The following is a 22518-nucleotide window of genomic DNA, read 5'->3' on the forward strand; positions in this document are numbered from 1 at the left end:
AAAGTTAAGGGAGATGGAACACATGAAGATGAAGCTAACAAAGCTGGTCCTTGAAACCATGGATCAAGGACTCGTGAATGAAGGACAAGTGGCTTACTTTGCAAAGGGCATTATAATGAGGCGTTCTAGCTAGTTACGCAGGAAAGGTGCTCCAGCTAGCTGTTAGGAGTGAATCGAAATAATTCAGCATTTGTTAATTGTTAGTATACTTTAATTGTGGAAAGAATTCAGCATTTGTTGGTATACTTTAACTGTGGAAAAGTGCTCCAGCTAACAAAGAAGGAAACATAAAATCAACTACGACCACTACTCCTATTAACGATCTCAGTTCTCCACATTATTTCTCACGGAAACTTTGAAATGGAGAGAGGTCGGCCCCTTGTAAAATAAAAGATAAAATTGTCATTTTAATTTTTTGGATAATTTTGCCCCTTTTTTTACAAAGGACCGACTCCTTTCCATTTCAACTAAAATAAATAGGACATATTTACCTCTCCAAATTCAACACACACCTCTTCCTTTGACAGCATGAAAGCCACATGGGCTTGAGCTAACAGCTCTTGATTAAATGCGACAAATGCATAACAGAGAACAAAGGTTATATTCCAACCAGATGCATGCGCAGGGCAGGGATAGTTGGGAGAAATCAATTTCCGCATGCCGCCCCACAACCAATACTCGCCTCATGCATTTTACACTTATGTTTCATTTGTTTCGACGTAAAATAATTTCTGTCGTAAAATGATTTCGACGAAATCATTTTCAGAAAAAATGATTTTCTCGAAAATATTTTTCGGTGTTTGGTTCGCACGAAAAAATTACGAAATGCAAAAATAAGAGTTTGGTAATTGTCGCCGGAATCCGGCAACGTCCGGTCGCCGTTGCCGGATCCCGGCGAGAAAGTTTGACCGGATCCGGGTGGATCTCGGCCGTTTTGGCCAGATCCGGCTGGATTCGGCCGTTTTGGCTGATAAGTGCTGAATGTTACACATTCAAGCCCCTAAATTTACATATGTTATGCTCTTAGTTTTGTTATAATTTAATGTTTTGTGTTGTTTTTGTGTTTTCTTGTATTTTACAGGTTTTAGAAGAAAACCGATCAAATTCCAAGATTATAATGAAGTCAGCAAACTCACTTTTGGATAGATTCAAACTCCAAATCAATTTTGAATTTAAGGAAAGAGAAGTTGGCAAAAATTCGTTATCTTTGGAAAGAATCCAGAATGAGCACGTCTAAGTAATTTAATCATAACTTTCGGCTCAAGTATCAGATTGCAACAAAATTGATGGCGTTGGAAAGCTAATAATAAATGCAACAAATATGTCAGAAATAGGTTTTTCTTAATTCGGACGTTTTCCATGCCAAAATTGCCCCGCAATAAAAGACCGCAAATCTGTACGAATTTTGGAATCCTTTTCCTACTTGGATAGAAATTTCAGAAAATGAGAAGACTTGTAATTATTCTTTTTGGACTAGAAAACCTACTTAGAATTGTAATAGGAATTCTAGAGCTTCTAAAGCTTCTCTAATCCCTATAAATAGGCCTCTAGCCTTTGAAGAAAGACATATACAAGCTTTGAGGAAGAATTAAAAGCTACATCAAGAAGGAGGTTCTTTTTAATTTTTATTTTCTTTATTTATTTATTTTCTGTATGTATATAACTTTATTTTATATTAGTTGTAGCTAATACTTTAGTTAGGGCTCAATTGAAGCCCTAATCATGTCTTTTTAAGTTTTTCAATTTGCCTTGCTACAATTTATATATTGATGCTTAACTTGATTAATTCTAGTTTCTTGAATTTCTCGCATGTTTATGTTTAGCTAGCATATTCTTGTGGTATGGATTTGTTATTTATGTCAATTTGGATGACCGAGTCCTGGGCATAATAGAGTAACGGAAGAACCCCGACACAGGTTCTTAGATTAATCAACATAAAGACAACTGGAATAGATACCATATTTCAATCTGAGTGTGTTTACCGATTTCCATAGATTTATGCTTTCTTGAAGAACAACTTAGTAGATACCATGCTAAATCCTTTAAAGAAGAAAAGAGTTAGAGTAGATACCATGTCTAACTCGTTATTTAGGGAAATCAATAGCTTTAGGAGAAGATATCATTCCCTTGTAGCTGGTAAGCATTAAGCATCATGTTATGATTGTAGTATTGTGCATATTGCGAATCTTATTTGAGTATGATTAGCGGTGGATATCGAAGTCCTACCTTTTCTTCATAGTATTTTTAATTCAATCTTTTATCCTGTCTTATTCAACATATCGCTTTTAGGAATTTCTCTTTAAATACAATTTATACCAATCCTCGTAGAAATGATCTCGTATTTGTCTGCTATACTATTGTTTTGATCTTGTGCACTTGCGAGTAAAACGTACAAGTATTTTCCTATTTATTTAGGTAGAAATATGCACAACAACAGATCCGACCTGCTTGGCCGGAATCCGGCTATATCCTGGCCGGAATTTGGTCTGCCGGTGCCGGATTCCGTTAACGGCAGAATTCCGGCCGCCTGATTCCTGCACCGGCAGAATTCCGGTGGCCTGATTCCGGCGACTAGATGTTGTCGGACTCCGGCGCCGACTGGATCCCGATGACCGACAATTGCTAAATTTTAACGATCGGATATCAAACATGCGTGTAAGGAAGAAGAGCTTAATTTCGAAAAACGATTTACGGTTTTAAAACCGTAAATCGTAAATCGTTTTCCAAAAATTAAAGAAACTTTTACGGTCAAACCGAAAATGATTTTCGTTGACTGTTATTTTCGCCCCAACCAAACACCAGAAAATGCCGAAATCATTTTCTAGAAATCATTTTACGCCGAAACAAACGGAGCATTAATAACCATAATTTTTGGGGCGAGACAAGTCAGATTTGCGGGCACAGGCGGGTTCTGCCCACTCATATGCACCGATTATCAAATTTGCAATCATGACCATGGATAGCAAAATCCATTAAGGCATCCTTAGTGAGCCCTCTAAATTTTTTTCTAAATTTTATCTAAGAAATTCATTTTTGTTATTTTAACTATTACTTTTAACAAACTTCTTACATTAAACTCTTTAAATATTTTTCTATTTTAACTAGATATTAATTTTTTTTATTGGTTTTAAGCAACCACTCCTAACAAATGAGGAGCTGAAAAGTGAAAAGTGAATTGAAATGAAATGAGAAAGAAATGATTTAATATTCAATAGCTCATGAAATTTGTGAACCAAATTTGAAGTGAAATTTTGACCAGAGCCAAAATAAATAAATAAATAAATATATATATATATATATATAAAGAGTTTCTTGAAATTGATTTTTTTGAGTTTTTTATCAAATTTTGATTAAAAATTTGAAATGAATAGTTTCCCTAAGGATGCTCTTCTAAGTTAGTTAGAATAGTCATTAATTCAGTCTATCACATCGACTTCAACTACCATTCAATAGATCTTCCTAATCTTCTGCAGATTCGGTGACCATGACTCGAAATTGATCCGACGGTGACCACCCGATTAAGAGGAACCAATCACCGTTTCATCCTTTTGCTAATTTTTCTTTTTTGTCTAATTTCCGTTTTATCCTTTCAGGAGTGTGTGGTTCAATTCGCCTTTGAGGATCTGGTTTGATTGGGGAAATAGAGGCCTGTTTGACAATTCCCCCACCAAACTTTCCCTTGCAGACAGCCAGGTGGCCCAATAGGCAGCAAGCTTGTCCCTTTCCCCCAAGCTATCACATGCACTACTTTAATTAAGAAAGGGCCGAGATATTTTTGATAAATTTAGTTTAAGGATATATTATTCCTACGTCATATTATTCTACATCAAGAAATATTATCTGTAGGATCTATGTATATGGACCCCACATGCATAGATTTTATACTCTATGACTTCGTTTGGTTTGCTGAATAATTATTCCATTAGAAAAATAAATAGTCATTCCTAAAAATAAAAGGTGAGGGAATGGAATGACTATTCCTAATCTTTAGTTTGGTAAGAATACATATATTTTAATTGGAATTCAATCAAAATTACTAAAAAAACCTCACATTTTTTTAAAAATAAAATTAAAAAGAAAATCAAATTATTAAAAAAAAAAAAAAAAAAAACCCATGGGTGGCTGACCACCCCAATGGGTGGTCGGCCGCCCACCGATTCACTTTGGGGGTGGCCACAATCACCCCAAGAGTGGTCTCCAGGGGTGGCCGCGGCCACCCCCGAAGCCAGTCTGGGGTGGCAGATGAGAATCGAGGGTGGTCGCACCACCCCCAGCTCCATATACTGGCTAGCCGACCATCCCAATGGGTAGCCAGCCAGTTAAGGGTTTCGTTTTTTTTTTTTTAAAAAAAAAAAAAAAAAAAAAAAAAAAAAATTAATAATAATAAAATAAAAAATAATAGTTTTTTCTAGAAAATATTGCATTTACTCCAAGAAATAGGTATTCCAATGAGAATACCTATTCCAAGGAATAGACCCCTACCAAACAAAAGAATGACTATTCCTATGAAATAGTCATTCCATTCCAGGGATCTATTCTGCGAACCAAACGAGGCCTATGTGTCTTAATGTAGGATTGATGTAGGGTAATGTAATGTAGAAAAATCATATCCCTTTAGATTAAGGTCTTGTTGGGTTCGCAAAATTAGTATTCCATTAGGAAAAATAATAGTTATTATTAGAAATGAGAAATAGTGGAATTGAATAATTATTCAAATTCCTTAGTTTGGTGACAACACATATACTACAATTGGAATTGACTCAAAATTACTATAAAAAAACTATATAATTTCTTATTTTTTTTAAAAAAAACTCAAATCTTAAAAAATAATAATAATAAATATTCGACCTTATATATGTGAGTGGCTGGCCATAAATCTGATCTAAATTTTTTGTTTTTTATTTGTTTTTTTTTTTAATTTTTAATATTTTTTTTTTTTAAGTTTAGTGTGAAAATATTAAAGAAAAATATGTTTTTTTTTTTAAAAGGTCGTCTATTTTCTTGAGAATAGCTATTCTCTAAAAAATATGAGGAATAATTATTCATCTTCGTAACGGAATAGTTATTTCTTCATCGTAACGGAATAGTTATTTTAGATATTTATTCCATAAAATAACTATTCCTTTCGGAATAGGCCTTACCAAATAAAAGCATTCAGCGAACCAATCAAAATCTAAATATTATAAAAACAAAATATATATATATATATATATATATATATATTGAGCGGTTTGATCAATTTCTTACTTTGAGGGTGTGGATTGATTAGCCTTTGGGATATGAATTGAATCCTCATCCATTTCCAAAAGAGTGGCCGACAACCTCAAAAAGATAAATTAAGAGCGGTCGAAACACCTCCGCAAAAGAGGCTAAGGTGGTTAACCACCTACCTTCCTCAAAGGGAAAAACTGTTAACTAGCCGGGAGTAAACCGACCACACCACACCAAAGGGGCGGATCTACTACCCATCATTTATTTTGATTGTTTTTTTCGGATGCTTATATGAATAGATCCACGATCTGTAATTTGCATGGGATAATTTCACCTTTTATCCCCAATCATTGAGAGATAATTCGTGCTTCCCCAATCTCTCTAAAATACAACATAACCATGGAACTTTTTTCCATCATTTTTATTACTATAAAAACACCCCTGGTATTGAAAGCTAATCCTTTTTCAACTTTTTCCCATGTCAGATATATTATCCACATATATATATATATACACACACACATACAGTCATACAGATAAATAGTCAGTACAGTTCTATAATGAGCCATGAGAGTGACATCAGCATATATATATATATATATATATATATATATATATATATATATATATATATATATACATATATATATATACCTGCAGAAGCATAAATAAAACATACAGAGCAATCATGTAGATCAGAGATGGAGAAGGTGAGGAGAGGGAGGGACAATCGGAAACCTATGGCATGGGCGGAGTAGGGAAGACAGAAACAAACGCTCCTCCGACAAAAAAAAAACAACATCAACAAAGCACGCAAACGGTTTTGTCTTCCCCACTCGCCCATGCCACAACCTTCCGAAAACCCTAACTCCCTCTCCATGTTCTCCCGTCATCACAACGCAGCCGCCACTGCTTATCGCTTCTTAGGACAATACATATCCATCGCTAGCCACTATATAAAGAGGTTTGTCAGCCCTAGTTCCATCATGGGCCGTTGGATTAAAGCATCTCCTTTTAGGTGAACTTTGATCTCGTCCCTTCGTTTCCTTGTCATGTTCCCACGAACTTTTTGCTAATGGTCCACGTGTTTCGCATTTGAGTTAATAATTGTTTTCGAGGGCCCATTCGGGACAACGTGGAGCGGCCCACTACAAAAGCCCAAAACTTACATGGGAACAACAAGCCCTTCCAATACTAATAAAATCAAACCCTAAACCCTTGAGCTTCTATCTCTGCAGACTCTCTTTTCCACGGTATACGAAGATAGGCGGCCGTAGCCAAATAAGGTACTCTCTCTGATTAGTTTTCCTTTGTGATTTCTCTGGTATTACGTTAATAACCTTAATTCTGCTGTCCCTTTTCCTCTGTTTGTTTTCTCAGAAAAAAATTCTTAAGAAAAAGTATGGTTTTAGGTGTAAAGGTTTTGCTTTCATGAATCTAACCGGGTTCTGAAGGTTCCCTTTTTTTCGTGTATGATTTTTTTTTCCTGGGTTTTTCTGCTTTTCATTTGGGATGTAGATTTCGGTCGTTGTTTGGTTGTGCCAATTTGCTCAGGAAAATAGTTCTTTTCAGACCCGGAAATCGTTTTTATCCCGGAAATATTTTTCATTTTTCCCGCGAAACAAACACAACGTGTGTGAATGTGATGGGTTGATTGGAAGCTTCAGTTCAATATGATAGATATTAACTCGACATGCTTTGTGCGATGCCTTTTTCTTTCATAGTTATTAATTTAGTGGTGCTAGTGAAATTTAAGTTCTTTTTTGCGAACAGTAATTATTTGATTTTTTTTTTCAAGGAACTGGATGATTTTGCAAAATTATAGGTTAATAATGTTGGCTAAGCCTTCATTTTTAGTGTTGTTAGTGATGGGACAGACATGATGGTTTATCTTTGTCATTTTGAATGGTGTTAACTGAGCATCAAATGAATTGGACCCGTGATATAATTAAATTTAGCAAGAGAGTGTAGCATGAAAGAGTAGGCTTCTGAATTTATAGGTGGTATCCCGATATATATATATATATATACTGCTTAGGGTTATAACTTATGCTTGCTTCATTTAGATGGAATCATGGAAAGGACATTACTTGAGTTTACCATAACACCAATCGGAGATTAAATAAAATACATCATGATTTTGTTCTGAATGGTTGTTATGTTAATTCTTTCCCTATGAATAGTGGATGAATCATAATTTTATACTGCTACAACTACTCCAATGCTTTGTTGCGGTTGTAAATCAAGGCTTTTTGTCAATTTTTCATAGGTTGGAACTTAGCATAATCAGAAAATGCAGTCCAACGCAGCTACCACTTCCATGGATGTTGAAGCAGTTCCACCTGAACCAAGTTCTAAATCTGTATCTCTGCCACCAAAGCCACTGTTTGAGCCTTTGACGGCTCATGAGATGTCTGATGGTCGAGTTCAGTTTCGAAAGGTCAATGTTCCACCACATCGGTATTCACCCCTCAAGAAATCATGGATGGAAATCTACACTCCAATATATGAGCAGATGAAGATTGACGTCCGAATGAATCTCAAGGCTCGTAGGGTTGAATTAAAGACCAGATCTGACACACCCGACGTTAGCAACCTACAGAAGTGTGCAGATTTTGTCCATGCATTCATGCTAGGTTTTGATGTGATAGATGCCATTGCCCTTTTGCGTTTGGATGAGCTCTATGTAGAATCCTTCGAGGTCAAGGATGTTAAAACACTTCGAGGAGAGCACTTGTCTCGTGCTGTAGGAAGACTATCCGGCAAAGGTGGTAAAACAAAGTTTGCAATTGAAAATGCTACAAAGACAAGGGTCGTGATTGCTGACACTAAGATTCACATATTAGGGTCCTATAGAAACATTAGAGTCGCAAGGGATTCTCTTTGCAGCCTTATTTTAGGGTCTCCTGCCGGGAAAGTATATTCAAAGCTAAGAGCAGTATCTGCTAGACTGGCAGAAGGTTTTTGAAAATGTTTGATCCTTCATATTTGTGATACTATGGAACGCTCTCCTGAGATATCTATTTTTGATACTTCATTATTGAATGCTGAGTATGATTGTAACTTGGTATCAATTTTCCGATATGAGGTTTTTTGTCAACTTTGAATAGACTACCATTATAAGGTCCACATTCATTACTATATGTGTTTCGTTATCTTTGAATTCCTGTAATGATAGATTTCTGCAGTTACTGGTGTGTTCTTTTTCTTTTTTGTGAGCAAAACAAGCCAACAAGGGAAAGGGGGGGGGGATGCAGTAACTGGTGTTTGCTTTGCTTTGATTTGTGCTGGTGGATAATAATGTGCAACAGCTTGTGCCATTATACCTTAAGACATGGAAGCAGTGTTTCTTCCCGATCTTAGTGTGAACCAGCTTCTTTGCAGCCTTCAATAGTAGATCGACACGTCAGCTTGGAACACCAAAATGCATTAGGACGAAAACACCAGATAAATTCCTATTCTCTTGAAACAGATCTAACCTATCGATAAAATACCCACTTTCACCATCAGATTTACTCATAAAGCAACCCCGCATCTACAGAACGTCACTGGATCATCTCTATTCTCTCAAAGAGAAAAGAGAATTGTAACGCCACAGCATGAAGTTTCATTACCTACATTTTCAAAGTCTCCCTCTTTGGAGCTTTCGTTCAAGCCTACATTTGTTACTGTTTCTAATGCTGTTGTCCTTGGGTTTCTGAGTTTAATTTGTTCAGTTTTGTTTTCATGGGGTTATGGGTTTTTTGAGGTTTTGTTTTGTTTGATACTCTTGTTTTTAATTATTTCTTGGGTGATAATTCTTCCTTAAAAAAACTTATTTTTGGGTTTCTTTTTGTTATTTTAGCTTTGTTTTATGGAAACTATATGGTTTAGTTTTTGGGATAGTGTTGCTAATTCTATAGCTGTCGATCCTGGGTTTTGATGTTTATGAGTTTAACTTGCAAAGGTCTTGCTTTTCGGAGTTCAATTTTGATGGATGGGGGGTTTTATTGTTTTTGAGTGTAATTTATATAAGTCTTATTTTTATGAGTTTCATTTTGCATTTATCTTTTAAGAGAATAGTGACAATCCGGTGGCAGTGGCATTCGGCGGAGGCGGCAGGGCGTTAACATTATGCATTGATCTAGTGGCAAAAGTGAATATTTTGCTGATGGGTTGGATCTATTTCAAGAGAATAAGAATTTATCTGGTGTTTTCACCAAGCTGACGTGTCAATCTGCCATTGGATGGCGTAAATAAGCTGGTTTACATTAGGAGCAGATAGAAGGATTTCTCGTCCCCATTAGACCATGACTTCAGATGACAGATAAATCTGGTGAACCATGTTAAAATAAAGTTTTCACAAATTTACATAAAATCATATATATATATATATAATAGGGGAATCACACATAACATTGTATAATATTGTGACAAGTGACCTTTTAAAATATAGCTAAATGTCAATTTTAAGTTAAACGGTGAGTTTAGGTTTGTGTTAAAATGTGATAGTAAACTCAATTTCTATTTGCATGCTAAATAAAAACTGAATCCCTATTTTTTCTCTCAAAAAAAAAAAAAAAAAAAAACTGAACCTTATTTTGGTGTTAAACATGCGGTAGCCAACTCTATGCATCAGTTATTTTTTCCTGCAAACAAAGACTAAAACATAGTGTTTCATAATAACTGTAACTGTTTATTTCACTCTCAAAATCACAACCCTTTAAAATACTAGTAGCAGATTCCCAATCATTTTCCCTATATTTAGGGAACAAAATTACTTTTTGCTTCCCTATAAAAAAGCACTCTACAATATATTTCCTTATCTTTCCCTATATCAATTAAATATTATTATTTTTTCTCTTTCCTACTTTTTCTCTTTTTCCTATATCAATTAAATATACTTTTTTTATATTAAAATAATACATAGGGAAGGAATAGTAGACATGTATACATAGGGAATTACTATTCATTCTCAACCCTCCCATATAAATATAGGGCATTTTTTGTGGGAGGTTTTTTTATGTTTTTTATGAAATTTTTCCTAAATATAAAGAAGGGAACCACTATAGAGTAACTGCTGCTAGTGCTCTTACAAAATCATTATATGTACAAAATTCAAAACTATCTACTACTCTTTAGAGTTCGTTTTTAAATCTGACCAACCAAAAGGTTCTCTCTATAAATTTACGATTATATGATTTTTTTTTTTAATTTTTTAATTTATGTTTTGTTGTGTTCTTGCTAATGATGTTCTGCCTTTCTTTGCTGTGTTTAATATTGTAGAGAAAGTCCAAATAATCATCGGTGGTTAAGTCATATACCAAGCCAGGATCCATTGCACGGTTTGGTCGCATGTGGCCAGCACTGTAATCAAACGGAGTTGCCTTCACAGAGGATTCATTGCGCGTGGGATCCATTTGCTCTCCCATTTCCTCTCCATTGTCTGTGGGTGCCTCAGGTTCATGTAATAGCTCCTCAGCCTCTTCATTGCAATTACAATTTTAGTTTTTCTAAAAGAAACTTCGGTTCGGGGTTGAACACAACGACTGCTAAGCAAGTGAGAATCATTTATAATTTTATTTTTTTTTTTTTTTTTTTTACTTTTTTCTTTTTCTGGTTGTGTTTTGTAGAACGATTTTTTAGTTTATACTATTATGATGTGTCATCTTTTTGTTGATGCTGTAAAACATTACTTTTACAGCCCATCCTTATAGAAGGGGCTCTCATAATTTTTCCCATTCTAAGGAAATCTTGAAAGCAATGCCATCCATCAATTAAGTACGTAAACAATGTGTATTACACGTTCCAAAAAAGAAGATTTAAAAAATTAATAAATAACAGTATAAACTAAAAAATCCCTTCTATAAGGATGGGTTGTAAAAGTAATGTTTTACAACTTCCAACAAAAAGATGACACATCATCTAAAAGAGTAAAATACGTTAGGCATAAAAGCACCGAATGTTTATCCTTTCAAGAGCTCAACTGGTCTTAAAAAAACCACCAGGTCCACCACCTCCTCAGCCTCACGCTGCCGCCAGATTCCGCCAACAACCACCAACAAATCTGCGCCGGAACATGGAGCTGCCAGATCTGCGCCGGTGGAAGCCGCGCCACCACGAAGCCGACCTGACCCCAACCCCAACCACCTCGCCCTTAACCATTTCCGGTTGAACCAGAACGCCGACAACACCAAAGCATCGAAACAAAAAATCACCACCGGAAAAATCACCCGATCATACCAGACCACCGGAAAAATCACCAACCGAAAATTGCTGACAATCACCAAAATCTCCAGACCTGCACAAGAAAAAAATCCCATAATCTTTTCAAGGCACCAGACCAGATCTGATCACTGACGGACTCACCAAAATCACCCAATCATACCAGACCACCGGAAAAATCACTACTCGAACATTGCCGACAATCACCAAAATCTCTAGACCTGCACAAGAAAAAAATCCCAGAATATTTTCAAGGCACCAGACCAGATCTGATCACTGCCGAACTCACCAAAATCACCCATTCATAGCAAACCACCGGAAAAATACCGAAAACCACCAATCGCACACCACACAGCCAAATCAACGAGCAGCACAGAACAGCACCTGTCCCGGTCGACGAGATTTGACAGGCGGCCGAACTGTGGTAGTGGGAGGACGGCTATTGACTTCAGCATTTTCCGGCGGTGACTCTGTGGTTCCCGGCGGCGGCGCTCGGCTGGGAGAGGTGGGGTGGTTTGCATGTTCGTTCATCTTCACTACGGTGAGAAGGAAATAAGAAGAAAAGATGATCTGTGTATTACGCTCTACTGTATTTATTGTGTTTTAAATGACGCGTTAAATTTTTATTGAAGGCTGTAAAAGTGATGTTTTACAGCCCATCCTTATTAAGAGTATTCTCAAAAATTATACATAAAATGCAGTTATTTTCTGTTATATCAGTATGTTTGATTTTTTTGTTTTTTGTCTTTATTTTTTGTAGAAATAAATAATGATCTTATTTTCTTATTCTCTTATATAAGTGGTTTTTGATTTAGCCTATAGAAAAAAGTTGGGGTACACATACAATTTATAATTTTTGTTTACTTTCTTGGAATCTGGAAAATATATATCAAATAATTATTTTTCATTATTTGAGTAATTTCTCTTCTTCTTTTTTTGTCCCTTTTTTGGTCTTTATTTTTTATGGTCATGTTAGTTTGTTATCCTTTTTTTTTTTTTGTGTATTATAATTTATATATTATTTTTATTTAAGTTCTCAAAGTAGCTTATATATATTTTTTATTATTTTTTTAACATTATATATACAAATAATGATCGTAAGAATAATCTCTATTTGACAGAACGTATTCCTATATGTATAAATTTCATTGGAACCATAGAAAGTAAATTTTCCTATTATGAGTATATTTCGTTTGTTGTTGGTCATTTGTCTTATTTTTTTTATTTTTTTTCCTTATTTGATGTTATAATTTATATACAAAAAATACAGTTATTTTATATTATAGAAGTATTTTTCCAAATTCTAGCTGTTTATTGTCTGTTTTCGTATTTTGTCTTTATTTTGTATTCTAATTTATATATTATTTTTATTTATGTTATAAAAGTAGTTTTTTGTTTTAACCTTATATATGCAAAGGATCGTCGGAAAAAAAAAAAAAAAAAAAAAAAAAAAAAAAAAAAAAAAAAAATCTTTGTTAGACATAACTTCTTCTTATACCTAGAGGCTTTGAATTGATTGTAATTGGAGAAAACATACAATAATATATATATACTATGAGTATTTTCAATTTTTTTCGTTTGTCATCTGTTTTCATTTTTTGTCCTTATTTTATGTTCTAATTTATATATTATTGCTTATTTTGTGCTAAAAGGATTTTCTTTTATGATATATATGTGAAGGACGGTCCGAGAAAAAAAAAATTCTCATTTTGTCAGGACTTATTCCTATACCTATTAGTTTCATTGAAACCGAGAAAAATATACAAAAAATACAAATCTTACGTTTCAATTTTTTGTCCTTATTTTTTTTGTTTTAAATGCAGTTTCTTTTACGTTATACATGCAATATATACACACACACCTCTAGAATGTTGTATGAGTTACACTTCATTTCATATTGCCCTCAATTTTAAAGGTAATAATAAAATGATATTTATAAAAATGACAATAGAATATTTGGCTTCATGTTTGATGGTTTATAAATTGTTAATTATTCATTATTTGATTATGATGAGATCGAGTGCAATTTTCTTTAGTTTAAATATGTTAATTGTTAATAAAATTTTCTTTTGGATTTCTTTTGTAAATATTGAATACAAGTTATAGCAATCATGTGAGTACACTATTTTGTTTTTTATTTTTGTGAATTCCTATATTATGTAAAATGTCTCTTGAATTAACGTCTATAAAAATTGAATAATGTGATTACTTAAAAGAAAATAAAAAAATAAAAAAATTGAATACATGTAAATGTAACGTTTTTATTTGTTATGCAGTTTTAGTTAGTAAAAACCCGGGCATGATGCGGGTTACATGCTAGTTAAATTTAAAAACAAAATAAACTATTGCTGTCACATATGGGTAGGTTTTAAAAGGCGTATATCGCAAAAAGAAAAAAAAAAATAATCAAAATAAAATCAAAATCAAAATAAAAATAAAACCAAAATCAAAATCCAAGAGAACCACAACATGTCTAGTAGCTCAAATTAGTTTACTTTCTATTTGAATTGCACCACTCATTTGTGGGGTTCAAATGGCTTAAAGAATGCTATCAGTTACACAACTTTTTAATTTGTTAATTTGTAATTTGTAATTAAACTACAAATTAGCAAATTAATTCACACAACAAATGAAGTCTAAAAATGATTGTTATCTTCAACCCCCGAAAAGAAACCCTGCTGCCTGCTCTTCATTACCATCAAAAAATTTAAGGGCTTGTATGACTGCATCTCTTGCAAACCCTAGCTCAACAAGCTTTGCCACTTTGGCTTCAAAATCAGGTCCCTGCAGCCACATATATCACGTGAAATCTTTAGAGCAAATTAATTACAAAATATTATTCATTAATCAAGGTCAACAATTGGCTAATAAGACTAGACAAACAAGGTCAACTGTCAACGTGATGGCAAACGGAGACAACATTCTCGCATAGACAGTTGCAGTCACGAACCAAACCAGTTCTACATAATATATAGCACGGCCTCCTTGTGTCATCCCAAATGTCGTGTGACTTTTAAAATCACAATTGAATCAAGATTCAATAATAATTATTTCAAATTCAATGGTGATTTTAAAAACATCATGACATTTGAGAAGACACAAAAAGGACGACTCTAGTCCTCCTTATAGCACTACTCATTCTTGACAACAAATTTACCTGGGTCGAATCACCGCGAGACCCTCCTGTAAGCAAAAGAAGACAAAATAAAAGATTATAACTAAATTTGTCTAGCCAAAACAAATGCAGAATCAAGTCTCCTATAGCAAATAAACCCGTGACTGACCAGAAGATTGACCTCCTAATGGGACATTAGCATTCCTCTCTACTGTTCCTGATGTCACCTGAAGAATAACAACAGATAAAAACAAAAATTATAGAGGGCAAAGTGGTATGTACTCATTTCCAATATAAATCACCAAATACACACAGAAAAAGGAAAAGAAAATAACACGTGCACAAAACATCCTTAAATCATGACCAGCCAGGCAGGCACCACTTCCATTTACAGTAATGACATTTGCCTAGTAGATCGCGTAGATACGGCTAGCATTTAGGCTTTTCAAGCCACCTTCTAGGACATGGCCACCATCTCCAAGCATGGGCTTATGTTAACCAATAACAACCAAAGAAATCCTAGCCCCCAGATTAAGGAAGGAATTTGTTTAGATAAACGTGACTTTCGAATTGGCCAATAATTTCCCTCTGATTGTAAGCAACAATGGAAGAAATAGGAGGGGTTGGAGAACCAAGAAATGATTTAGGAAATATATGTCCAAGATCAAGTGCCTTCCTAGATTTAGGAACCCTCCATCATGCAAAACAAACTTATGAACACAACTGATGTGGGGTCGTATTAAAAAGACAAGTTCCCACACTAAAAAGTCCTTAGGGGGTACTTTGTGAAATTCTCATTTTACTCAACTTGTAAATTACCGCCAAAAGGAGATAAAATATAGCCAATTTTCAGCTTCTCTTCTAGAATATATTTTCGCTCTTGCACACAGGCAAGAAGCAACTGCTTTTAAAAAGTTTTGCCATCCTTAAATGCAATGCATGACCCCAGATTACTGACCCTGTGACCCATATAGTTCTTCTACAGGTTATTTGCAAAATGGAATGTCCATTAAATGTTTTACTGTTTAAAAAACCAGAATTTATCACCGAGCACATTGATTTAAATCATAGGACAAAAGCTCATCATCAAGAAAAGTTTCTCTGGAAAAAGCATGTGATTAAAAGTCTACTTACTGGGGCTTGTGAGCTGGATGCTTGCTTGGAGTACCTTTCTTCATCAAGAAAGCGTGATGGGATGTCTTTTTCTGAAAATAAAGCATACTTAAATTTATTTATTTATTTTCAAAAGTTTGACCATTATAGATATCCAGGTGAGTTGCAAATAAAGATATTGAAGCATAACTGCAGAACTTGGTTGTTATTGAACAGAGAGCAACAACAGTTAAGCAATCAAGTACATGCAGAGATTAGAAGACAAACCTTGCAAGAATGGTACAGAAACTTCTCCACCACCAACTCTCAAAACATTCTCCTTTAAATCTATACTGCACTGTGGATATTGGCCAAGTCAGAAAAGGATAACAAATCTGGATAACTTCATTAATTAGAACCAAGGAAATGGACAAGTATATCATATATTACACCGAGAATGCTACCTGGTGCTTACGGAGCATATCCAGCCCAAAGAGGAATTCCATATTGGGAGAATCCAGTACCGTAAATGAGCAAGGGTAAAATATACTGCCGATCTACAGCAAGAAAGAAGTAAACAAAGAAGTTGCACCCGGCATTAAGCATGATTAAGAGATTACATTGTTAAAGAAAAGTCTGTCACCAAAGTGACACTAATAATGTTAATTCCCAAGAGATTGCACTAGAATCAATCCTCAATCAAACCCTTAAATATTTCTGTGACAGTTGAATGAGAGACAGCAAAGTCCAGAGGCAATTGAAAAGGCAAATGCAGACACATAAGGATCAAGCACATGCACATCAATAAATGGACACACAAGCAGGGAAAAAGAGACACAGAAATAGAGGCCTCCTAGTACCCAGAATGCAATGCATGTCAAATATTCTTAATCAGTGTTTCAGATGATACAACTAGAAGAACGAAAAAAAAAAAAATACAAATTTATGGAGATAAAACGGCATTGAATTTGATTTCTCATGTAAGCAGCACCAAAATTAAGCAGCGCAAAATTATTACTAGAAGATAACTGGATATATCACCTTGATTGGAGCTACATGAATACGACCCAATATCTCTGACTGACCAACTCCATGAGCAATGCCCTTATAACGTTGATCTAAAAGCCTCAACAATCTGGAAGACACCATGGCCACAAAAAACATAAGAGCAGGCTTTCCCATTTCAAACACTTCTCGTGCTATAAATTCTACTTCTAATAAGAGAACTTTAGGAAAAATGTTCAATCAACAAAACTGTCCTCCTCTAAATGGAGTTGGGGGTGGGGGGACTATTTGAAGAATAGGTAAACTGGTAAAAGATAAAGCAGTAACTAAAGATATAACAGGTTTATTAAGGTGGTTTCATAAACACCTCCTGTCTCCCTGATGCAAACAATAATCTATTAGGCAATATGCCAAGCACCACCGACTTGAGTTTGATTGGCCCTTGAATTGCTAATATAAACCTGTATATATTACTATGAGAGAGAGAAGTGGATATAAATGCATGCACAAATGTGAATTACACACGTCTATATATGTATGGATATTAATGTCCAAATGTATATGCTTTTAAAGTTGCAAACTGAAACCTGCTTGCATCACCAGACACCATATAAAGGTGCTTATATATGAATCCATGTGTAAATTGCATGACTACCACAATAGGTATAATAGTTTATTCCCACGTCTACATCTCTTGATATTCTATTTACTTTAACCATGTAACGTAACTTGTATAGTGAGGAATGATATCACGACTTTCAGTGTAAAGCAAATAACAGGCAATCAGATATAAAATAGCACATACCCACAACGCTCAGCACAGCTTTTCGATATTATTGTTGATTGGGCTCCACTGTCAACAAATGCCTGAAACATAGTGAAAATAAGTTTGCAGACCAAGTATTTACTTAGTTCCCAATCAACAGAAGGGTAGAACTAACAAGATAATATAAAAGGGGATCCATAATTCAAATGACTCCAATATTAATACAATGCATATCAGATGCCTGCATAAATCCCATTTAATGGGTCTGAATGAGTTCACTCTAAGCTCTTTCAGTATCAAGTTACCTTCAATGGGACACCATTAACCTCCATGTCAACATACAACATAACCTGAAGAGTTGCATAAGAAACTTTGAAATTAATATCAAAAGAAACAAAAGAAAAGGCACGCGCGCAGCGGGGGGGTGTAATTATTAGTGGATACAAGAGGTTGAAGATGATACATACCACCCTTGCAAATGCTTCAGGGTTATGTTCCAGGGCAGCTTGCCAGTTTTCATCAATTCCTTTCTGCAAAGAACTTAGAAATCTTGTCAAAAGTAAAGCAATGTATATGCTATTTTTCTGTAAACAAACGCATAATAGGAGAATATTGATTTTATAAGTACATTACAAGTACAATTACAATATACCACAAGTATTAAAGAGTAAAGAAATTACAGAGTTGCAAGCAATGAATCAGTTAATGTCCAAATCAAAGAACGAGCTTTTATCCTAATATTATGAATCCATATAGTAAGTGTTACAAAAGAAATCACCGTTTTAACAATCAAATATTAGTTTCTACCATCAACATGCACATTCCTACTCTCTTTTTTTTTTCTTTTTCTTTTTTTTAAGTAATTGGCCCCAAGGGAAGGGGGAAGAGAAATTCGAACCAGTGACTTCCATTTCACGAGACGTGGTCCCCAGCCGAATGACCTACTCCTTGAGGTTAATGCACATTCCTACTCTTACAAATTACTGAAATTCATCCTACAATAGGCTTACAAATCACGACTTCTAGAATGTAGAGCCATTGTGGGTGGATGGTTGCTCTCAACTGTTCTCATTTTTCTAATTTTCAAGATTTTCTAGATTTGTGTTCTTCCTATTCTCCCTAATTGGGTGTCCCTCTTGTATATTCCTTGTGCACTAGGTCCCCCCGCCCCCCCCACTCTCCCAGGCGGGCGGCTTCTAATAAGAAATTACTTTTAAAAAAAAAAAAAAAAAAGTGGAGCCAACCCTAATGTTGGTCAGAGAAAAAAATGTTTTTAGTCACATAACAATTCAATGAAGAAATTTAAATTAAGCAAAGAATCCAAAGGCATAAAAGTTCGCCAGTAATTAATCCACACCAGCAAGGGTTAACCAATCCCAGGGATGTGTAAGAAAAATAAATATCACAGAGAAGTGGGACAGACGTTTCAAGAGACCACAGGGAGCAAAGCCACTTGCAAACATCATTCTTAAGGTTAGAATCTTAGCGCAATAAACTAATATAAATTCTGCAATTATAATGACCTAAAGGTTTTAACGGAATGACAATGACACAGAACTCAAGAGTAGAAAGAAGAGCTCTTTCTTTTTCTTCTCCACCCCCCCCCCCCCCCCCTTATTCAATGCTAAACAAGACCAAACTTATGACCTACCCCAGCCCCAGCCATCTAGTTGATCCCCTGAGCCAAGGCTTCAGGGAGAGAAAACCTTTTTATCAAATAATCACTGGTGAAGCTGCCACATATGACAGAGAAAGAACACTGACCTGGCGAATTGCAGCTTCAATTTTCTTTTGTGCTTCAACATCAAAAGGATCTGCATAAAGAAGGGCCTATATCGCACAATAAAAAGGACATATAAATCAGCTTCTCCATCAAATAATTGCCACCAAATTAAATTAATCATGTAAAAACTTCAAAGCTTGTAAGCAGCTTCTCCATCTAATAATTGCTGTTAAAATAAATTAATCATGTAAGAACTTCAAATATTGCCGTGAACAGTAAATTGTAAGTACACAAAAACATATAACCACAAAGACCGACTGGAGCAATACTTAAATGTAATAACAATTTAACCAATGTGACGTAACCTATATAAAGGCCAAGGAAAGATAAGAGTTGGAGCCCCCAACATGCAACTTACAAGCTCCTCTTCTTGTTGATGTCGTAATTCAGATTTTTGTTTATGACGCTGTCGTAAAAGGTCTTGCATTCTATTGAGATCATTTCCTAGAATAACTTGTGCTAATTCAGGATCAGCCTATAAATTCAATATAAAAGATAGATTGTCAGAAACTCACTAGTAAATAATATAGATTATACAATTAAGAACAAGTTTCAATGATTGAAAAATACCAAACAAATATTTAAAATTTTCACATTTGATTTTAAATCAACTGCTCCCCCACAGCATTTCCAAAAAAGAATCAAGTTCAAAGCAATTTCCAAAACCATGTCTCTGATAGGTTTCAATTCCTATTAGGAAATTTTGACAGCAATAGAAGCGCTGGATTTTTTTCTTTAAGAAAAAAAGGGACTACGAGTTGAAGAACAAATAATATTAGAACCAAGCTAGGACTTAAGCTTACAGAGTTTATCTGATTGCAGATTTTTTTCTTAACAGAAAGAAACTATTTACATGCTGCAAATCCCATTAGAAAAGCAAAGAATAACTTTGACGGAAAAGAAAAACCACTGTTTTACCTGAAACAACTGAGCCATAACATTAGAGTCGTTTCGAATGTGCTGCTGGAAAGCTCCAGGGTTCACAGCAGACCCATCTGGGTTGAAGCTCAAATTATTGGTAGATGCACTGAAATAAATTCAAATTGTGAGAGTTAAATAGAATAAGCCTTCAGATTCTGATTCAAAACATTATGGTTATTTGGATACAAATAACCCAATAAAAAAAATGCAAAACTTAACCATAAGATAAAAGTGAAGTGATTTACACGAGACGTCAAAAAACTAAGCCACAACTAAAATGTTGTCTTATTGCGCTTCGTGAGACACACAGACTTTCTGTTACATCAGATTTATTAAACGGTTCACAGAGAATAAGTTAAACTTTCTCAGAAAATAATATCAATATAACATCTTTTCTAATTACAGTGGAGTAATTATCAGCCTGGTTTGCTGAGGATCAGCTCTACACAATCTTGGGTTCCCATATTTCTCAAGCCAACATGGATGAGGACAATGAGATGTTGTTGGGCTGCTAAATCTTAGAAACATAGCTATTCTTTTTAAAATTCTTATAAAGGACAATAAAGGTATGGGTTTCCCCAACATTAAAGCCTAACAAAGCAATGTAATTCAAAAATGGAAAAATATATATACCTGGGTGCAACATTGGGGATCATCATCACCAAGTCTTCATCTTTTACACCTAATGCACTTAATTTCTCAAAATTCCTCATCTCCTTTCCATTATACAGCAGCTGCTGTTGCTGAAGCGGCACACTTGACTGCTCATTAGCACCATCAAATCAAATTTAAACAGTAATAAACATAAACTATATACTCAGAAAAATAAGGTAACCAACCTGACTGCATACACACACGCATACATGCATATATTATAATTTCAATTTTTCAGATTGCGTTTATAATCCAATTCTGTGAAATTTGGCTGAGTAAACGATACTGATGAAGTAGTGGAAGATCTAAAACCCAAAATCTCAATCTATTTCCCTCCCCATATTTTCTTAGCAACCAAGCACCGCATAACATCCAATAAAGAAATAACATATCAAATAGATCTCACCTCCACTTCAAGCAAAGCCTTCACGTTTTCAACCTAGTACGACAAACCCAAATGTAAAAATTAAGAAAAAGAAAGAAAAAAACTAGCAATCAATCAATTGGTGTGTATTTGCACACACATACACATACACATACACATACACATACACATACGTGTATGCACACATGCATTCATGTATGATGTGTGCACGCACGAAGACAGGGTTTTGAAGAGTTACAGATTCGTTTGGATCGACGTCCAGGGTAATGATTTGTTCGTCCGCTGTCATTACAGTGATCTTCATCTTCTTCTCTTTCCTCTTAATCTGACTGGATCTCTCTTTTCTCTCTGTGAGTCTCTGTCTCTTTTTTCTGAGTTGGTTGTGCTTTCGGAATTTGGACCAAACAAAACGCTTTGTGGTTTCTTAGTCCACGAGGTTTTTGTTGTCGTCGTCGAAGTAGGAAGCTAAGGAACCTAGATATATAATTGATGACCTCAACTCGGTTTTCTTTAGAGTTTAGATAAGTAGGACTCGTTCAGTCAAGTTCTGTCCAGTACTTAAAGTAATTCTTATCAAATTCTACTACTTAATATTTTCTTTTTTCGAATTAAATTATTAAAACGTTACCACGTTGATGTACTGGATTACCGAATGGTCCGTTGGGGCTGGGCAGTCTGTGGTGACACTTTGGGCCTGGATAGTGTTGTGAAAATTATCATTTCCAAAACTCGAGTGAACCTATGACCGAGCTCTGGGCCCAGCCGGTTGAGAAAGACCCATGAAGACCCAGTCGATCGTCACGGTCTTGGATACTCCTCAAAGAATCTCAATAATATCCTTTGGCTACCAGAACCAATGGCTGATACAGTTGATACGTCTCGAAACATTATTGTCCCAAGAACACGAGAATAACGCATACGGAATGCCCATATCTAGTTGGTCTAGGGAACAGATTTATTGGGACTACCACGAGGCAATATGGATGAGATATGCTTAAATACCTATCCCGTTATTACAGCCGGGATTTATGAGATAAAATCTTATTCATAATTCCTATAAAGGCGCAAAAGGACTCTATCCCAAATATTTCGGGATAAGCTCTTATATCCCACAAGATATGGGATAAGAGCTCTAATCGAACTCGGTTGATATTAGTCCTACCCGAACTAGGGATTATAATCCTAATTAAACTATGATTTGAGTACTCCTAAATGTATCAGAACTACATGCCTATAAATAGGACCCTACTCCAAGTATCAAAATTCTCTGATCTCTCTGATATTCACGTGCTCTCATATTTCTATATATTTGTCTATTCAAATCTATCTTAGGCATCGGAATGAGACTTCGTTGGCACACCCGACAAGCTTTTGTATTGATC

At 35.0% G+C, this 22518-nt stretch overlaps 2 protein-coding genes across 2 annotated transcripts; one reads left to right on the forward strand and one right to left on the reverse strand.

Annotated features, from left to right (window-relative positions):
• Positions 1 to 6356: 6356 nt before the first annotated feature.
• Positions 6357 to 8352, forward strand: LOC133876002 (uncharacterized). Its single transcript, XM_062314299.1, has 2 exons — positions 6357 to 6497; positions 7481 to 8352. The coding sequence occupies exon 2, from the start codon at positions 7505 to 7507 to the stop codon at positions 8177 to 8179; it is 675 nt and encodes a 224-aa protein (XP_062170283.1). The 5' UTR covers positions 6357 to 6497; positions 7481 to 7504; the 3' UTR covers positions 8180 to 8352.
• A 5537-nt stretch (positions 8353 to 13889) lies between these two features.
• LOC133875789 (protein DNA-DAMAGE INDUCIBLE 1) lies at positions 13890 to 21659 on the reverse strand. Its single transcript, XM_062314028.1, has 16 exons — positions 21375 to 21659; positions 21158 to 21190; positions 20731 to 20858; positions 20095 to 20203; positions 19535 to 19651; positions 19158 to 19223; positions 17861 to 17923; positions 17699 to 17743; positions 17433 to 17494; positions 16664 to 16757; positions 16087 to 16179; positions 15911 to 15980; positions 15665 to 15735; positions 14700 to 14757; positions 14573 to 14598; positions 13890 to 14199 (listed from the first exon to the last, which is right to left on the reverse strand). Exons 1-16 carry the CDS (start codon positions 21438 to 21440, stop codon positions 14071 to 14073), a joined length of 1230 nt encoding a protein of 409 aa, XP_062170012.1. The 5' UTR covers positions 21441 to 21659; the 3' UTR covers positions 13890 to 14070.
• Positions 21660 to 22518: the final 859 nt, after the last annotated feature.

This window comes from Alnus glutinosa, chromosome 8 (assembly GCF_958979055.1).
Source record: "Alnus glutinosa chromosome 8, dhAlnGlut1.1, whole genome shotgun sequence".
In the NCBI taxonomy this organism is placed as follows: domain Eukaryota; kingdom Viridiplantae; phylum Streptophyta; class Magnoliopsida; order Fagales; family Betulaceae; genus Alnus; species Alnus glutinosa.

Coding starts and splice junctions, on each gene's coding strand:
- LOC133876002 (XM_062314299.1), top strand. CDS start 7,505: ATGCAGTCCAACGCAGCTACCACTTCCATGGATGTTGAAGCAGTTCCA.
- LOC133875789 (XM_062314028.1), bottom strand. CDS start 21,440: ATGAAGATCACTGTAATGACAGCGGACGAACAAATCATTACCCTGGAC. Junction 19,652..20,094: donor TTATGGCTCAGTTGTTTCAG/GTAAAACAGTGG, acceptor TTGAATTTATAG/GCTGATCCTGAATTAGCACA. Junction 14,200..14,572: donor CTCGCGGTGATTCGACCCAG/GTAAATTTGTTG, acceptor ATGTGGCTGCAG/GGACCTGATTTTGAAGCCAA.